Consider the following 18,656-nt stretch of genomic DNA (forward strand, 5'->3'; position numbering starts at 1 on the left):
CAACTTTTTTCCTTCTTAAAAATGTTATCACAGAGGTGTTACCATTATCGCTGATTGGCTCGGCCTTGGCCGGCGGCGGGTCCATCTTAGAGCCGGCTGGTATTGGCTCTGTCAGACACAGGGGAAGCTTAACCCCCCCCGCTACCAAAACCTTGCCACACAAAGCCAATACACAGATAAATTTTCGAACTGAAAGTCATGTCAGACACATCTCTCTTTCACGCCACAGCTATTTGTCAGCAGGGGAACACACAGTAAAGTTTGAACAAAGTAAACTTCTCTCTTAACCTTAACAGAAGGAAGAACAGACTGTCCACAATTCTAGGTTCACTTCCTCCATGGATTCACTGAACCAGGTTTGTTGATTTATGAGGAGATATGAGACCTAGTTTTTGTTTTTTGTTTTTTTTTTTTTTTATTTCAACTCTTCTGAGATTAAGGTCTTGGTCAAGTTCTCAGCAGAAACATATGACTTCCTTGTCCTGATCCTCCATAAATTCTCTACCCACTTTCAAAGAGACACAAATATCTCTCACAATATCCTCTTTTAAGAATTATTGTTACTTATCCCATGACTTGTCTAATAATTCTGTGGCTCTTCCCTTTCTTTAGGGATAGGCCATCAGTTCACAGAGGCTGCATGTATTGTCTCAAGATTCAAAGTGACTATTACTTTTCATCAGATCAAAACCAACTAAAGATTCCCCCTCCCCACAAAATATATGCTCAATTATAAACAGATGCTTTTAAGAGGCTTATTAATACCTGCGGGAGAGATCAAAGATTTTAAAGTGAGCCAAATCAGTTCCCACAGCCAGGAAATTTCCGCAGACGTCCAAGAGGCACGGATTCCCCTCTGCTTCGGAGAACACCAGCAGCTGTTTAACTGTGCCCTGAGAGGAAATGTGTAACACCAGGTTTGTGTGTTCAGAGTCTAACTAGAAGGAACTTATTTAGTCATGAAGTTAAGTAACTAACTGCTGAACTTCTATGTTAGACAAATCACTACCAGCAAAATGAGAGAAACTACACACACACACACAGTCTTTACAAATGCAATCTGTGCTTCAGGTGGAAAACTGGATGTCCAGCCTCCAAAAAAGTAAAAATTTAGAGGTATCCTTCTGCAACAATTTCCTCTTCAATAATACCACTTTTTCCAACTAAGAGGGATACAGAAATATAGGTCCCTGAAGGTCCTTTAATATACAGCTGCAAAAATAAATATATGAATGAAATCAGTCCTTGTTGTGATAAATCCTATCCATTCTTAAATATAATATTTATTTTCCTAAACAAAATATGTATCATAGAACTCTGATAATCAGATTTCTCTTCTTGTTTCTTGTGGACTAGCAGAGGCTGCAAAGGTTAAGCAAAAGATTTTTGCAGGAACACACAGAATGTGCAGGGGGTATTTTTCATTATCCCATAAGAATACTCAGTACGTTCATCTTCTTGTCAGTAATATACATATTCAACCTGCATGCAATTTTGATCCTCTTAAAGTCTGGCCCTTACAGAATTTGTTTTCTCTTATAAATACTTATTAGTTACAGTGCAGTAGCATTTAAAGTGACAGACTTTTTAAAGGACACAAAATGTCAAAGATCTTTCTGCTGAAATACTCAAAATATTTTTTCTATGACAAAGGTAGAGTTAATAGATTTACAGAACATCCACTTAACTTCTAAGCTGTAACACCAACTTTGAAAACAATAAGGCGTATTTGTTGCTTCATCATTACACCAGCCCTTACCTGCCAGGTGCGGACCTGGACGCGATATGGCTCAACTGTGTACAGATTTTCTCCATGCACAGACAGAACTGGAGAGTCACAAAGAAAAGAGCCTGGAACAATCACAATAAAGCCATCATTACAATAAACAGATTTTTAGAAAAGGAAAAAAAAAAACCCAGGAATTTTGACTTAAAGTATTCAATTTCCACTGTCTTGCACCAAATCCATTTTTCAATCCGTCAGTCTCTACTGATTCCCAAACTCCTTGGTGTCTCAGCCTTCTTCCATTCTGCCATTACAACCAAAAGCTGGAGCTCCTACTAAAAACAGGTGTTTTGTACACTCTGCCCATGAAAACAAGTGGGAGAGGAAGGGAAAAGAGTTGATATGGGGAGTGAAGGAAAGAAAAAGAGTAATGCAATGTGAGGTTCTGTTAAGAGAATTCACTCCTTCCTTCATTGAACTACAACTGAAGAGTGATAAAGGAATCTCTGTCAGAAGAGTGGCTCTTAAAAAATTTCATGAGTGTTGTAGACTGTTGGGACCTTGGTGGTAGTAATGCTTTGATTCAGCATGGGAAAGTTATAAAATAAATGAGTAAATATAGACAAGATAAGCCACTTCTCAGAAAACACTTAATGGTTGTGAAAATACAAAGCCTAAACTCTCAAGATTTTGCATGGGATTGATGGAATTCTGCATAACCTGTTTCTCAAGGCAGAAATATTTAGGGAGAATTAATCATAGAAAATACTAATTTACTTCACTTAGCTGTATATATAGCAGTTTATGGAACAGATTTTCCTGACAGCTGGGACTAAAACCTACTCCTTCCCAGTTCCTATGTAAGTGCTGTGTAACCTTGATTACACCTTCTCCCAAGCAAAATAGAAAAGCCATCAATAGCCATCGTCATGACCTATCTGTAAAAGGCAACAGGAGCTATGGATACAAAAGTAGGAAAACAATTCTGTTCTTGATCAACTGTTGGAATGATTTACCTAAAAGATAAAAAGAAGCAGCCTTATCGTCACATCACATTTTGTCCAAGGCCCTATATGATATGCTAGCTCTGAAGGTACCTTTCAAGTCTAGGTGTGACAGTCAGGTATATGTCTAATCTGTGGGAAACAGCAACAAGACACTTGGTTTTGTTAAGGCTAGTCACACACTTGGATGCCTTAGGAACTCTATGAATGAAATACATTTAGTCTTTAGGTACTTCCAGGATTGGGTTGTAGCTGAACAGAGGTTAAGAGGATATATATTTTAATTTTATGCCTACAGGTGCACATCACCTTCAGTTTTACCTGTGTTGCCACACTGCTACTCATACGCAGGAATACCAACATATTCTGAGGTTAACCCACACATTAGATCCCAGCATATTTAGTGAATAAAGCACAGATGTAGGAGTTGGCATTTGAGTTCTGGTTTTGTTGATGATTTTTATACCCTAATCTTTGTCTTGCAAAATGGGAATAGTGTCTAATTAGTGTTAATAATATTTTTTACTTTGCACTTATGATTACAGTCCATCAGCTATCATGAATGAAGACAACATATAACTTTGGAGGAAGAGAACCATTTCAACTCTGATCATTGTTTAAGTCCTACCTGCACTTCTGAAGGCATCTCCTGAGTACTCAAAGACAGTTACTTGCTTCCCGTTCCAGAATACTACAGCATCCTAAAACAATCAAAAAAGCAAAAGAATACATACATTTGGTTTCTTTTGGAATCATACAGGATTCATGCAGTAACACAGCAAGACCTTCCACACAATAGCCACCATTTACTAGTTCCTCTGTGTATTGGGTTGGAAGGCTTTTGGAAACCCAAAAGTTCTCTGGTCAGCACCTAGAGAATTATTGAGTCACTGTGCTCTCTGAAAAATGAGCTCCACCATGGCATCGTTGCTACCGTCACAACAATACTTCCGTAACACAATAAACTGAGTATCAGAGAAGGGTTATATTAAAGACTTAGAAAGTTTGGTCTCCATACACCCAACTAGGCAACTGATCGAGCAAATAAATGAAAAAAACCAATTAACCTTAGTAGCGAAGACTCCATTAACATTCATATCAACACGAAGACTGTGTGTGGTTCCTGTGCTGAAGATGGTCACGTTAAACAGGTTGGGAGACACCTGTACAACAGCCACTTGCTGATGAAAATGAGACAATATGGCCTGCTCACTCAGGATCACCACAGAGCTGATGTTGTTCACTGCCAGCAGGTTTTTTCGGGAGCCCCACTGCACACAATGGGAAGAGAAAAAAAAAAAAAAAACTAAGCACAACACACAATTTCATCTAAGATCTTGAACAGTCACAGCAATGTCCCAAGAGAGATGGCAAGGGGTAGGATAGAATAAACATTTTTATACATATACAAAGTCCTACTATCTAAATACAACTATAGACAATGACTAGGAATTATTACAGATTAAAACTATTATGTTTGTTACCCAGCTACTCAGACTCCCTTAGTCTAAGGGAGGAGCTGTTTTTTAAATTAAAACCACTTTTCTTCCCTAAGATATTATTGCACCACCTTACATTTACTACTGCAAGACAGCATCACATATTTAAAGGGCTTAATAATGCTGCAATCTGTAAAAGCAAGTTGCATGCATAGTTTCTTTTTTGATTACCGTATTCTTTTCTGCAGTTTTGATAACTCTTTCAGTCAATGTAGTTCAAATTCCCTAGCAAAGAATGTTAAATCAGATGAATAAATAAAGCAGTCCAAAAGTATCGTTCTCCCCTTATAGAATCATAGAATGGTTTGGGATGTTCAACTACATGAGGTGGGTGAAAGCCCTGTCCAACCTGACCTTGAACGTTTCCAGGGATGGGGCATCGACCACCCTTCTGGGCAACCTGTGCCAGTGTTTCACCACCCTCAGCATAAAAAATTTCTTCCTTATATCTAATCTGAATCTACCCTCTTTTAGTTTAAAACCATTACCCCTTGTCCTGTCACTACAGGCCCTGCTAAAAAGTCTGTCCCCATCTCTCTCATAGCCCCCTTTAAGTACTGAAAGGCCACAAGAAGATCTCCACGGAGCCTTCTCTTCCGGAGGCTGAACAACCCCAACTCTCTCAGCCTTTCCCCATAGGAGATGTGTTCCATCCCTCTGATCATTTTTGTGGCCTCCTCTGGACCAGCTCCAACAGGGTATTGATACCAGGGGTTGCACCAACCCAGGTGCGGGACTTTGCACTTGGCTCTGTTGAACCTCATAAGGTTCACACAGGCACACTTGTCAAGCCTGTCCAGGTCCCTCTGGATGGCATCCCATCCCTCAGGCATGTCAACCACACCACACAGCTTGGTGTTGTCAGCAAACTTGCTGAGCATGCACTCCGTCCCACTATGTCATTGATGAAAGTATTAGACAGTACTGGTCCCAATACAGACACCTGAGGGACACCACTCATCATTGATCTCCATCTGGACATTGTGCAGTTGACCACTACCCTCTGGATGAGACCATGCAACCAATTCCTCATCCACTGAACAGTCCATCCATCAACTTCCTCTCTCTCCAATTTGGAGGGAAAGACATTGTGGGGGACGGTGTCAAAGGACTTGCAGAAGTCCAGATAGATGACATCCATAGCTCTTTCCTTGTCCACTGATGTAGTCACTCCATCATAGAAGGTCACTAGGTTAGTCAGGTAAGACTTGCCCCTAGTGAAACCATGCAGGCTGTCTTGAATCACCTCCCTGTCCTCCACGTGCCTTACTTAGCATAGCTTCTAGGAGGATCTGTTCCATGATCTTCCCAGGCACAGACGTGAGGCTGACAGTTTGGTAGTTCCCAGGGTCCTCCTTTCTACCCTTTTTAAAAATGTGTGCAATGTTCCCCTTTTTCCAGTCACCAGGGATGTCACTTGACTGCCATGACTTTTCAAATATCATGGACATTGGCTCGGCAACTACATCAGCCAGTTCCCTCAGGACTCTGGGATGCATCTCGTCAAGTCCCATAGACTTATGGATGTTCAGGTTCTTCGGGTGGTCATGAACCTGATCTTCTCTTACAGTGGAAGGGACTTTGCTCCCCCAGTCCCTGCCTTGAGGTCCATCAACTCAAGAGCTACCGGAAGAGAGGCTGCCAGTGAAGACTGTGGCAAAAAAGTTGAGTACCTCAGCCTTCTCCTTGTCCATTGTTCATCAGTCTTGTTCATCAGTGGGGGTATGCTTTCTTTGACCGTCCTTTTCTGGCTGACATACCTATGGAAGCCCTTCTTATTATTCTTTGCATCCCTTGCCACATTCAGCTCCAGCTGTGCCTTGGCCTTCCTGACCCCATCCCTACACAACCAGGCAGCATCCCTACACTTCCCACAATACCTGTCCCTGCTTCCACTGCCTGTGCATTTCCTTCTTGCCCTCTAGTTTGACCAGCAGGTCTTGACTCATCCATGCTGGTCTCCTGCCTTCCTTTCCTGATTTCTTACACATAGGGACTGAGAGCTCTTGTGCTCCATGGAACGCATCCTTAAAGATCTGCCACCTCTGTTCTGCTCCCTCATCCCTGAGGGTAGTTTCCCAGGGCATCCTATTGACTAACTCCTTTAACAGCTAGAATCTTGCTTTCCTAAAATTCGGGGTCCTGACTTTACTCTTCACCTGTCCCATACCCCTCAGGACTGTGAGCTCCGCCAGTGCACGATCACCGCATGCCAGGCTGCCTCCAATCTTGACATCTCTGATTAGTTCACTTGCGTTAGGGATCAACAGGTCCAGTATCACATCCCCTGTGGTAGGGCTGTCTATTACCTGGCTTAAGAAGTTATCCTCAATGCTCTCCAGGAGTCTCCTGGATTGCCTACAACTCACTGTGCTGCTTTTCCAGCAGATGTCAGGGTGGTTGAAGTTCCCCAGCAGGATGAGAGCCTGCAAGCGTGATGCCTGCTGTAGCTGGAGCAAGAAGGCTTCGTCAATAGGCTCCCCTTGATCAGGCAGCTTGTAGTAAACACCAACCACAAAGTTCCCTTTGTTGCCTTGAATTAGAATCCTTACCCATGAGCTTTCAACCTTCTCATGGTTATTCTTCAGAGACAGCTCTTCACAATCTATCCATTTCTTGATGTAGAGAGCAACCCCTCTGCCCCTCCTTCCTCACTTGTCCCTTCTGAACAGCCTGCAGCCATCGATAGCCACACTCCAATCATGGGATTCGTCCCACCAAATTTCAGTAATGGCAGCTAGCTTTCTAGCTACTCGCAGCTTTCTAGCAGCATGGTGGCTTCCAACTCACTTCTCCTGGAAGAATCTCCATGTTCCAGCTAACTCTTCTTCAGTGAGTTCTATGAAGGTTATCTTTCCCTTCTTTTAAGACTGAAAAATAGCACCTACACAGACCAATTCTAGAACTGAAAATACCTTACAAAATTCAATGGGAGAAAGATAAGATCTGTTTCCAAGATGGCTTGCAAAGACACAGTTTCTAACATGCAGCTGATGAATTCTATTATTAAAGAGAAAGTAATGCTCCCATTTTCATTTCTTTCTTTTTATCTTCATAGTTAAACAAGCATGTCTGACATTATTTATGTTTATTCCTACCAAAGGATGATTCTTGTCAGAAAGTATTGTGGCAACCAGCTGACTACACGTGAACTCTTCACACATACCACGTTAGCCAGAAGCGATCCAAACTCCAGTCTGGAAGCTATAGTTACACATGGGGGTGCAGGGGTGCTACATCCGAGCTACGACACACCATCAATAATGCTCCTTGATAAGCACAGTCCATAGTTCACTGCACAGCTTCAGCACAGGAGCTCCCTCAGGGCTGGGCAGGGAACAGGCAGAGGGGTTTGCGGTTGTTTTTTGTGTGTGTGTGGTGGGGGGTAATCTATCAGAAACCATTCATACGGACATACTTTAATGGGCTGGATCAATTATAAAGTTTCTCAGAGCTGCAGAAAATCCCTTTGAAGTCCAAGAACTTCTCTGTCCTTGCACAACTGATAAGCTCTATCAACTCTAGGGATATGCCAAGTGTCTAAGGTCTCTGCTTCCCTCAAAGTTATTTGAAGTTTCATATTAATTTCCTGACATACTGATATTTCTGTGGCTATACCTTTCCAACAACACTGATTTAAGTAGCTGTGTTTGGAAATAATTTCATTTTTTTCAAGAGCATGATCTAAGAAATAAAGCTATTTTGCATGGTTTGTTTGGAGTTTTCTTTTTAATGGCACTTATTTACAATTAACTAGATGCAATGCTGCACAACAGATGAGCTAGAGTGCATTTCCCAACCACCTCTCTTTTGAAGCCACCATATCAGGTTGATTCGCAAGGAGTCAAATGAAGTTATTGCTGCCCTTTCACCTCACCATGGTATATGGCCTTCTATTCTGAGTTCTTCATGGTAATATACAAAAAGGGTTTTATAGGAACTACCAAAAGATTCCACGTGTAAATTTTTAAAGCCTTTTACAAAGTATTTTTCTGAATGCAGGGATTACAATAAAAAATAATCTAGAGTTTCCATAATTAAAGACAGCTTTATAACATGAGATAAAAATGCAGCGATTGTTAGGAATTGTTTGGCAATGCTTTTGTTTATGCTAACAAACATTGGGAACAAGGTGCTATTTCTGGACAGCACTCCATATCCTGTTATCTGGAAAATGCCTGAATGGTCAGGCTGACATAAACACCTATATCTCTTCCCTTGCCTCAACTTCTTAGCAGATGTATGATATACTAATGGCACACGCTATTTCCTATATCCTGGACCTTTTGTTACTGAAGCATCTTAACAAAAGATTTGGGTTCTCCACTTTAATTGTACTTATGTTTTAATTCCGTAAGTAGGACTCCGATACAGACCCTCGTTATATGCCAACCCAGAGCAAGCAAATGCCATTGCTTTTTCAATACTTTCCATTCTTATGTGAAAACAGAATAAAAGAAAACATAAAATTACTTTCTCTTGAAAGGCACCAGATATATTTGTTTGATTTTCATTCCTTCCAAAAAATAATGGGTAATGTTCTCACATATTAAGCACAGCACCAGAATAATCTAAGTTATAACAGAAACTCTAAAAAACCTGGAAAAAACTTAATAATAGGGTATAGCAAGCAAACAAAACAAAAAACACTGGAGAACCTAAAAGCACAAGCTTTGCCTTTTAGCAGAATGGTGGTGGTCAAAAAAGCTAACTGTTTGTTAATGTAAAAGTTTTTAAATTTAAATTTATAATTGTAACACTCGGCATTTCTCTTGCATGTATCAAAATGCTAATAAGTATAGAATGACAGTGTTTATGCTTACTGTGACAAATGAAACTACTTCAAATAAATAAAAATGCTGCACCCTGGCACTTAACAGACAATGGATTAAAAAAATAAATATTATAATGCTACGTACTGTTATAACCTTCAGCATTAAGAATATTGTAAAGAACAGTAGAAATGTTTTAAAGCATTGGTTTTGCAAAAACTTGTAAGAGAAAACTTACCATCCACATCTAGTCTGACAGTCACACATAAAAATATTATCTAGTAAACAAGAAACACTGTCTGACAAAAAAGCAGCTGAAAACATCATTTTGTGTAAAAATATAGCATTCCCTTCCAGATGACACATCATCTCACAAAAAAATATTTGATTGTAAATACATCTTTTTATTTTTGCAACTACCAGTAAGAGCAAACTTTATGTTGAGAAAGTGACTAAAAAGAAGAAAATTATCTACAAATAAATAATGCATTTCGTCAGATTTTCTTGCTTGCTTTATGTCAATTTGACATTTCTGACAATCTATCTTTTCCAGAAAATAATTTCAGGGTGCTGAATCCAAACGGTTTGTCAACGAGACATGTAATGGAGAGATGTTTGGATTTAAGGATGCCATGACTGTTAATTCTCCCAGGCAGAGAGATGTATTTGCATTTCAGTGTGTTATCTTGCTGAGCATTTCAACCCTGCCTGTAACAGAATAGATACAAACAGGTAACATTTCTGCCCCTTTCAATTTTAAAAGTTACTTGATCCTGATGAGTTTTCCTCCTTCTTCTGAAGGAGGACCAGCCTCTACTGGTGCACATATCTGTATGATAGTGATCATATTCATCTGTTTCACAAAGATTATCTATTCATCTAATGTTTGTGAAGTCCTACTAACATGCAAGAAGACTCTTTCCTGTCTTACCTTTATCTGAGTGACATTTCCTTCAAGTTCAGTAGGTGCCTGGAGCTTCCACTTCTCCTTGCCCTCCAAAGCCCGTATGCTCTGATCGGATCCTGACGCTTTCCTCCACATAGCTATTCTCCCTTTGTTAGTACCAGCTGCTAAGAGACCTGCCATTCACAAACCTTTTAGGCGTTCCGTATCTTAAACACCAGAAAAACAAACCCACATTATACAAAGTAGCAGGCAGCCTAGCTCTGGTTCTAAGGTACTGAAAAGCCTTCATCTAGCAGCATCCACTTCTTTGCCTTCCTGCAAACCAGCATCCTAGTCCTGAACTGAAGGAACTTTCTGGAGAAGCAGTGGGAGAAGTTTCACATGGCAAGGCCCATTTTCCAAGCTACCAGATGAAGTTATCTTCTAAATGTATCAGACAATTATTTCATTTTAACCATTTATTTTTGAATAGCTGGTTTTGTAGTCACCATGGGAAAGTCACCATTGGCAAGTCACCATTGAAAATCATTGTAGCAGACACTAGCTATGCCTGCACTGGCAAACAAGGTGACGCATAGGAGTAGCTCTGTAGAAAACATCAGTTTTAAGGACCTGATGTCCATGCTATACATGTTTGGTGAGTTCTACTTTGCATTAGCTCTAGTGCAGGCTTGTAGACTGAATGCCTGTGACACGTTGGAGTGCATTAGCTGTACTCCAGGAGTATTTGTACCAGTTCAGTGTCAAAGGGAATCCAGCTTGTGTGCCGGGAGACAACACCACACTGAGACAAAGTGTGGTGAGTATCGAATGATCTCATTGTACCTTCGAAAGCATACTCCTGATCTGAACTAAAATGCTTCTACATCACGTGGTGTTACTGAAACCCTCAGTAACAAGACAAATATACTGAAATGACTACAGGGTACTGAAGGCTGAGGTTTGACAAGGTTTAGGATCAAGAGATCACAGCTGCCATGTTATTTCGCACCTTTAGCACTGCAGTAAGAAATACAGTTGATACATTCTCCTCCCTCAAAGCCAAATTGCACATCTGGGGAGAGCACATAGTTCTCGTCTCGGTCCAAATCCCAGAATCTAAGGCACACAAAAGAAGAGTGTTAACAATGCTTTTCCTTCCAGGTGCCTTGCTAAACACAGTCAATAGGACGCTGTACATGGCATTAATTTGCTGTTTCTATCATGCCCAGATCATTCAATTTTTAAAATTAAATTGCCAGCAGCTGCCTCTGGAATGTGAATTTCTTAATCTCCTTCCTTTTCCTTTGACTTCTTAATCTGCAGCATGTTTTGTGATATTCTCTTACAAAGAAAGGAGTTAGAAGTAAACACAGCTTTAAGAAAAAAAAGAAAAGAAGTCTAGGTGCAATTTTCCTCCTCCCTACTTATGCTTCCTCTTCTATTTTAAGAATATTCCTTGGTTAACTAGTAGTCCTTTGGATTCCAGATGTATTTTCTAGAACTGAACACTCATCAAACACATTCCTTCTTGATACTTGGTCTTTATCACATTCTCACAAAATTAACAGATGATTTTGTCTGATAGTAGCAGATAAGAGTCTCAAGAAAGTGGACTACTGTTGTTAATGGAACACCCCAAAAAAAGTTAGAGGAAACAGGTAGAGCAAGTCATGGTAAAGACAGGAAAAAAAAAAAGATTTAATACCTTTTTTAAAAAGATGCAAAAAGATAAAAACTACAGAACATGGTACTGCAGCAGCATGGCAAAGTAACATACTTGGTTTAAAGAATTAGGGACAGAAGTAACTGAAGTACTTGACATATTACAGTAACAGAGAAACATCCTGAAAAGCAAGCACTTTTTTTCCTGTTGCTGATGCTATGAGTATCCTGAGAATCAGACAGTAACAATGGAAAGAACATCAAAGTGGCTAACTTCTTCATGCAAAAATCCCAAATGGATATACTTTCCTAAGAAATCAATAACAGCACTCAGAAAGGAACAGGTTTAGGTAGTACTGCCTGACAAAACAAAATACATATATATAGAAACAAAGAAAGATATAGAGAATTCATTTTTTCTCCTCAAGGAAACAGATTTCATTTCATTTCTCTATTTATTTTGAGAAATAAAATTAGAAAATATTGGGAGTTTTTTCATTATTACTTAAAAAACTCCAAACAATTCAGTAAAATATTCAGTGCATTGCAGACCATAAACATTTAGCTGGTACTTCTCATGGGCAGCCATAACAGCTTTAAAACAGGATTCTTACCTGATGACTGTCTCACCTAGTGCCGTAACAACAAGGCTATGGTCTATTAAAATGATGTCTGCAGAATGACCTGTCTTCCCACTCAACTTCACCTGTTAACCGTAAGTAAATAAATAAATTTGCAGAAGGTAGGAGGAACACACTGAAAGACAATAAGCATCTGAATTGCCTAGATTGGCTAAAAAATTAAAATATAAGAATAACTAGACCTGTGAGTTCAGATGGACCAGTAATTTCTCTCAGACAGTGATCACCACTAAACGCATCATGTATATGATGTATAAATTTACTAAAAGAAACCTTGTAGTGGGTTAAGTAGGTAAGGAGCAGTTTTTTCTCTTGTACTATACCTTCTCTTAGAACTTGATAAAGATTGCTTTAAAATGTAAAATAACAAATCTTACTTCTAGTCAAAAATAAGTAATGATTAATAAGAAGTGGACACACCTGTAATATACGAGTGCCCAGTCTTTTTCAATCTTAGATAAAAAGAAAAAAAAAAAAACCAAAAAACTTAGGAAGGGGAAGGTTTGGGTTCCATCACCCCAAGCAGTATTCTCCAACAGTACAGTATTTTATTTGAGCCAAGGTGATTATAAGTCCTGGATGAAGTCAGTTTGGTTTTTGTACCTATACAATAATATTTGGGTCACTACGTTATTATTGTGATTCTGCAACTTGTGGGTTGTTATTTTTTAAAAGCTTCCTAGCCTTTGCAGCTGTGAAGAACACTTTCACAATGTGAGAACTAAACCATCTTTCAGATTTGCAGACAAAGACAGTATCACCAAGAGGAGGTACTGCTGCTACTAATCTGAAAGACAAGACAGCTCTAAGCGACTGATGATAATAAAATCAAGGACACTGACTATCAGCTATTTATTCACAAGACATTTTAACAAGTATTTGATTATACTGGAATTTTCAATTCTTGTCTAATTCACTAAGACAAGGTAAATGAAGTGTAAAAGTATTAACATAGGGTCAAAATGAAAGAAACTAAGAAAAAACAGGAAGGCAAGATGAAAACCATCTTTCCAAGTTCAGTAACACACCACTCTACTCCACTTTTAAATGAGCATATATTTGCTCATCAAGGTATTATCTGAGAAAAAAAAAAAAGTTGATTCATTTGTAAGCAAAAAAGTGATAATCAAAAAACTCTAACAAATACTTACAAAGATTAAACATTGCAACTTTACCCTGTAGTCTAACTCTTACCTTCATGAGCTCTTCTGCCTCTCCCTCAAGAGTAACTGCATGCAAGGACAACTGCAGATTCTCTGTTATTACAAGTAAAACATCTCTTTTCTCCATGAACAGAAGCTTTTGGACTAGACTGTCTGTGGACAATACATGCCTTGTCTTTCCTTTCTCATTCACATAATGCACAGAACCTGTAGTACATATAAACAAGGTATAGCTTTTAGTTAACAGGTTTTAGCTACAAAAATCAAGGTTGCTGCTTTCTACCTTAATAAAATATTCCTCAAGTGCTGAAGAGGTAAAAATAACCACAACGCTTTTGCCTTCTAGCTTGTCTCAGGATACAGACTACGATAGTTGACCAGAGCAATAAACCAAAACTTACTCCCTTTTTCCCTATCTAGGAAATTCAGAGGGGAATAATTTAAATGCCATCATTTAAATAATTTTAAACTACAAGTAAATTTTCTGCATATGTATGCACAAATGATGGCTTCTGAAATGTTAATTATTAATAATAATTTGTAAAAGAAGAGCAGCAGCTAAGAATTGGTACAATTTACAGCAGAATCTGGATTATAGAAAACTGTGGATATGAAGTTCTTCATTGTTTAGAAACACTCCACCACACACACTAAATACAGCTTTTCTACATTAATTTCACAAGCAAATGGGATAGAGTCTTTCTAAGAACACTGACAACATAGTGTGTGACTTGGCAACTACAGCACCTTACCAACATTTGAAAAGGCATTATCATTTCATTAAATTGTAATACTGTATAAATCATGCACAGGTCTACCCAGTGAAAAAAACCTAGAATTAGTGTAGCAGTTTGCAAATGGTATTTCAGAAAGCACCCCAACAAATGAAGTCATCGAAATATGACAGATCTCATGGCACACACACATACATAATTTCTTAGCAAATTATGATATTATATAAATGTGGCATTTCAAACCAGTGCAAATCAGAAAACGTTATGAAATGAAGTAATACTTTCCCCCAAAAGCTGAAGCAGAAAACATGAATGTATAAGAATGAACATTAAGGATCCATGCTAAAATGTTGTACCCAACAGGCAATGTGATGTAGCTAACTAAAAAGAATGTTTTAATTTCCAAAACTCTTGCAAATATATTATCATCCTCTATGTTCCAACTATATAAAAATAATTCAAAATCCTCTCCCACCTCCTCCGACACTGCTTCATTTTCTCCCTGGAATACAACACTGAACCGATAACTTCATCTCTCTTGTTAAATCACAGAACAGTTTGGGTTGGAAGGGTGTCGTGGTTTAAGCCCAGCCGGAAACAAAACACCACGAGGCTGCTCGCTCACTCCTCCCCCACGGTAGGATGGGGAGGAAAAAATACAACAAAAAGCTCACGGATCAAGACAAGGACAAGGAGAGATCACTCACCACTTATGGTATGGGCAAAAAACAGACTCAACTTGGGGAAAAAAACCAGAATCAATTTAATTTGTCACCAATCAAACAAAAAAACAAGATAATGGGAAGTAAAACCAAATCTTAAGTCACCTTCCCCCACCCCTCCCTCCTTCCTGGGCTCAACTCCACTTCCAATTTCTCCACCTCCTCCCCGCAGTGGCGCAGGGGGATGGGGAACGGGGTCAGTTCATCACACCTTGTCTCTGCCACTCCGTCCTCCTCAGGGGGAGGACTCCTCACTCGTCCCCTGCTCCAGTGTGGGGTCCCTCCCACAGGAGACAGTCCTCCATGAACTTCTCTGGCATGGGTCCTTTCCATGGGCTGCAGTCTTTCAGGCACAGGCTGCTGCAGCGCGCGCTTTGCCGTGGAGTCTCGGCCATCTTCGGGGCATCCACCTCCTCCAGCATGGGGTCCTCCACGGGCTGCAGGTGGGCATCTGCTCCCCCGCTCACCTCCATGGGCTGCAGGGGGACAACCTGCCATCTCACCACAGGCTGCAGGGGCATCCCCTCCTCCGGTGCACCTCCTCCCCCTCCTTCTTCTTCACTGACCTCGATATCCGCATAGGTGTTCCTCTCACATTTCCACTCCCCTCCCTGTTGCAGGTTCCCCTTCTCTGTGTAACCTAGTGTCTCACCACCCTCACAGTAAAGACTTTCTTCCTTATAACTAATATAGAACTACCCTCTGCTAGTTTAAAACCGTCACCCCTCATCTTATCAGTACAGACTCTGGTAAGAAGTTTCCGTCCATCTTTCTTATAAGCTCCCTTTAAGTACTGAAAGGCTGCTATAAGGTCTCCCTGGAGCCTTCTCTTTTCCAGGCTGAACAACCCCAACTCTCAGCCTTTCTCATGGGAGAGGTTCTTCCAGCCCTTGGATCTTTTCCATTGCCTCCACTGGACCTGCTCTAACAGGTCCATGTCTTTTTTGTGCTGACGTCCCCAGAGCTGGATGCAGTACTGCAGGTGGGGTCTCACCAGAGCAGAGTAGAGGGGCAAGCTCCCCTCCCTCAACCTGCTGGCCATGCTGCTTTTGATGCGGCCCAGGACACAATGGACCTTGTGGGCTGTGAGTGCACGTTGCCGGCTCACATCCAGTTTTTCATCCACCAGTACCCTCAATTCCTTCTCCACAGGGCTGCTCTCAATCCATTCATCCCCCAGTCTGTACCGATACTGGGGATTGTTGGGATAGTTCTCCAATGTAGCATTTTCTACCACACCAATCCCCATTTATTGTAGTAATACTTTGCAGTAATCGATCATCTACTGAACCTCAGGTTTAAGGGAACTTTTACAAGAAACAGACAAACCCTTAATTTTATTTGCCATCTGAAATTGTTTCATAAGTTAAATTAACCTTCTGTACTTGAATATTACCATACAAAGTATCAGGTATTGCACAGATAACACTACCACTATTCTGAAGCTACTTAGGTGGTTAGAAAGAGGGTTCTAGCTTTCCAAGTAACTTTGAGAAAGTTTTCACACTGTATCACACAAGAGACTAATCTCAAAAGTTAACAAATCTGAGCTAATTGAGTAGAGCAAATAACTCTGAGACTCTGTCCTAGTTTCAGCTGGGATAGAGTTAACTGTCTTCCTAGTAGCTGGTACGGTGCTATGTTTTGAGTTCAGTATGTGAAGAATGTTGATAACACTGATGGTTTCAGTTGCTGCTAAGTAGTGTTTTAGTCTAAGTCAAGGATTTTTCAGCTTCTCATCCCCAGCCACTAAGAAAGCTGGAGGGGCACAAGAAGTTGGCACAGGACACAGCCAGGGCAGCTGACCCAAACTGGCCAACGGGGTATTCCATACCATGGGACATCACACCTAGTATAGGAACTGGGAAGTGTGGCGGGGGAAATCGCTGCTCGGGGGACTAGCTGGATGTCAGTCGGTGGGTGGTGAGCAATTGCACTCCGCATCATTTGTACATTCCAATCCTTTCATTACTGCTGTTGTCATTTTATTAGTGTTATCATTATCATTATTAGTTTCTTCTTTTCTGTTCTATTAAACTGCTCTTATCTCAACCCGCAGGTTTTGCTTCTTTTTACCGATTTTCTCCCCCATGCCGCTGGGTGGGTGGGGGGAGTGAGTGAGCGGCTGTGTGGTGCTTAGTTGCTGGCTGGGGTTAAACCACGACAGACTCCAAAGACAAAAAGCAGCAGAAAGCGTATGCTGATTAGGAAATACAAAAAGGACCAGAAGGGAATTATTACTCATGACCTGAAAGGTCTGCAGTGAAGACAAACAAGGGTGCATTCAGTAAAAATATCAGGATGACTTCCACTATTCAGGTTATGCTCTAATACCTGTGCCAGTCATCTCAAATGCTCAGAATGAAGATGATTCTTTGTGCTCATAGTTGCAAAACAACCTCCAAAAATTGTTATCAGTTCAGGTATCCTCTCTTCAGATAAGCATCTCATGTAACATATTACCTGAACTGCATCTATTGTTTTACTGCAATGATCGGTGTTTTGGAAGCATCAAAAAATATCTAGACTAATAAATACTTGAAACTTGGGAGGGTTTTTTTGTTTTGAGCTTTTTTGAAGAGTTTAATTGTTTATTTAGTTTTGCTTTTGCTCTATTTTTTTTAGTCAAATCTCTGTTGAGATATTTAAAAGAATGCACTAAGAATTAATTTTTTTTAACTCATTTTTATTGAACAAGTTTGGTCTGAGAATCCATACTTTAAAGGAAATTTACAGGTCACATTTAAACACTATGAAAACATTAACTGATTCTGAAGTTATGACAGATCACTAACTAAATTAAGAACTGGTTCCAAAATACATATGCCCAAATCAACCTAAGCAATGAGACTGCTCAAAAGAAACAGTCCGTATCATTTGACTGAAATTTGAAAGGTTTGAACAGTAGGCTCAAGAAACAAGATGTGAAGCACAGCCACTTGCAAGATACAGAGTCTGTCCCTAGATGGAGCTGTGTACCACCACAACACTTGCTTTGAAGGTGAGGCTGGAACAAGCACAGATACTCAAAGATTCTCTCCTTGTACGTTTAAGTGCCTTGTACCCCTTTTTCATTTAAATGGTTCATATCTAGTAAAGAGGCTTGTAACTCACAAATCGAATGAAGGTACAGCCCTCTGTTCTGCAAAACAAACATACAGCTGGACAATGCCATTGCTGCAATAATACAGAAGCTATACTGGTGTAAGTGATGGGTCTCATTCTTGATAACTGAACACTGAATCAAAATGTAATTGAGCTGCAGACCTAGCATAACTTAAATGTTTTTCAGAGTAGTTAACACTTGAATCGAGAGGATTACATACTCGAATCACCTACCAGAAACATACTCATTACAATATTTGTCACACACATTCTGGCTCCAGTCCAAAGAGTTAGCAGGTTAGAGATAGAAGGCACCATGAGAACAACTGGGATAGAAGCACACGAGCTTGGCAGAAACTAGTACCCAGAACAGTAAAAAGAAGAGCAAAAGACAAATAGCAGGGAAGAAATTATATTAGGAAGAAAACTAACAAAACAGATACTCAGACTTTTTTGCTTCCTTAGACTGAAGCATCATTTCAAGGCATGAGAAAAAAAGTGAAAAAGTAAATCAATAATTTATTTTAAAAGGTATGTTCTAGCAGCAGTTGCCTGTTTCTAGAAAAAAAAACCAAACTACAACACATGCATTATTTTGAAGCTTTGCACAAAATCCTGACAACTTCTAATTTTATTTACACTTAGCTGTTGGAGATCGCTTTCCTTACACTCACTTCTTTGGGAACCTGACTAATTCAATACCTATGGTGTCCTTTTAAGAAAGGACTCACCCTGAAGA

The 18,656-nt window shown here is 40.0% G+C and overlaps 1 protein-coding gene across 9 annotated transcripts in view; it reads right to left on the reverse strand.

Moving 5' to 3' along the window:
- Positions 1 to 18,656, reverse strand: part of IFT140 (intraflagellar transport 140) — a 95,871-nt gene that overhangs the window by 61,038 nt on the left and 16,177 nt on the right. For all 9 annotated transcript variants that reach the window (XM_030001375.2, XM_041120201.1, XM_030001377.2 and 6 more), the window contains 8 exons: positions 13,388 to 13,563; positions 12,167 to 12,258; positions 10,900 to 11,006; positions 9,933 to 10,081; positions 3,798 to 4,001; positions 3,359 to 3,431; positions 1,760 to 1,851; positions 766 to 893 (listed from right to left, as the gene is read on the reverse strand). In XM_030001375.2, coding sequence (XP_029857235.1) covers positions 766 to 893; positions 1,760 to 1,851; positions 3,359 to 3,431; positions 3,798 to 4,001; positions 9,933 to 10,081; positions 10,900 to 11,006; positions 12,167 to 12,258; positions 13,388 to 13,563 — 1,021 coding nt within the window. The remainder of the gene's footprint in view (positions 1 to 765; positions 894 to 1,759; positions 1,852 to 3,358; positions 3,432 to 3,797; positions 4,002 to 9,932; positions 10,082 to 10,899; positions 11,007 to 12,166; positions 12,259 to 13,387; positions 13,564 to 18,656) is intronic.

Source organism: Aquila chrysaetos, chromosome 25 (genome assembly GCF_900496995.4).
Source record: "Aquila chrysaetos chrysaetos chromosome 25, bAquChr1.4, whole genome shotgun sequence".
In the NCBI taxonomy this organism is placed as follows: Eukaryota; Metazoa; Chordata; class Aves; order Accipitriformes; family Accipitridae; genus Aquila; species Aquila chrysaetos.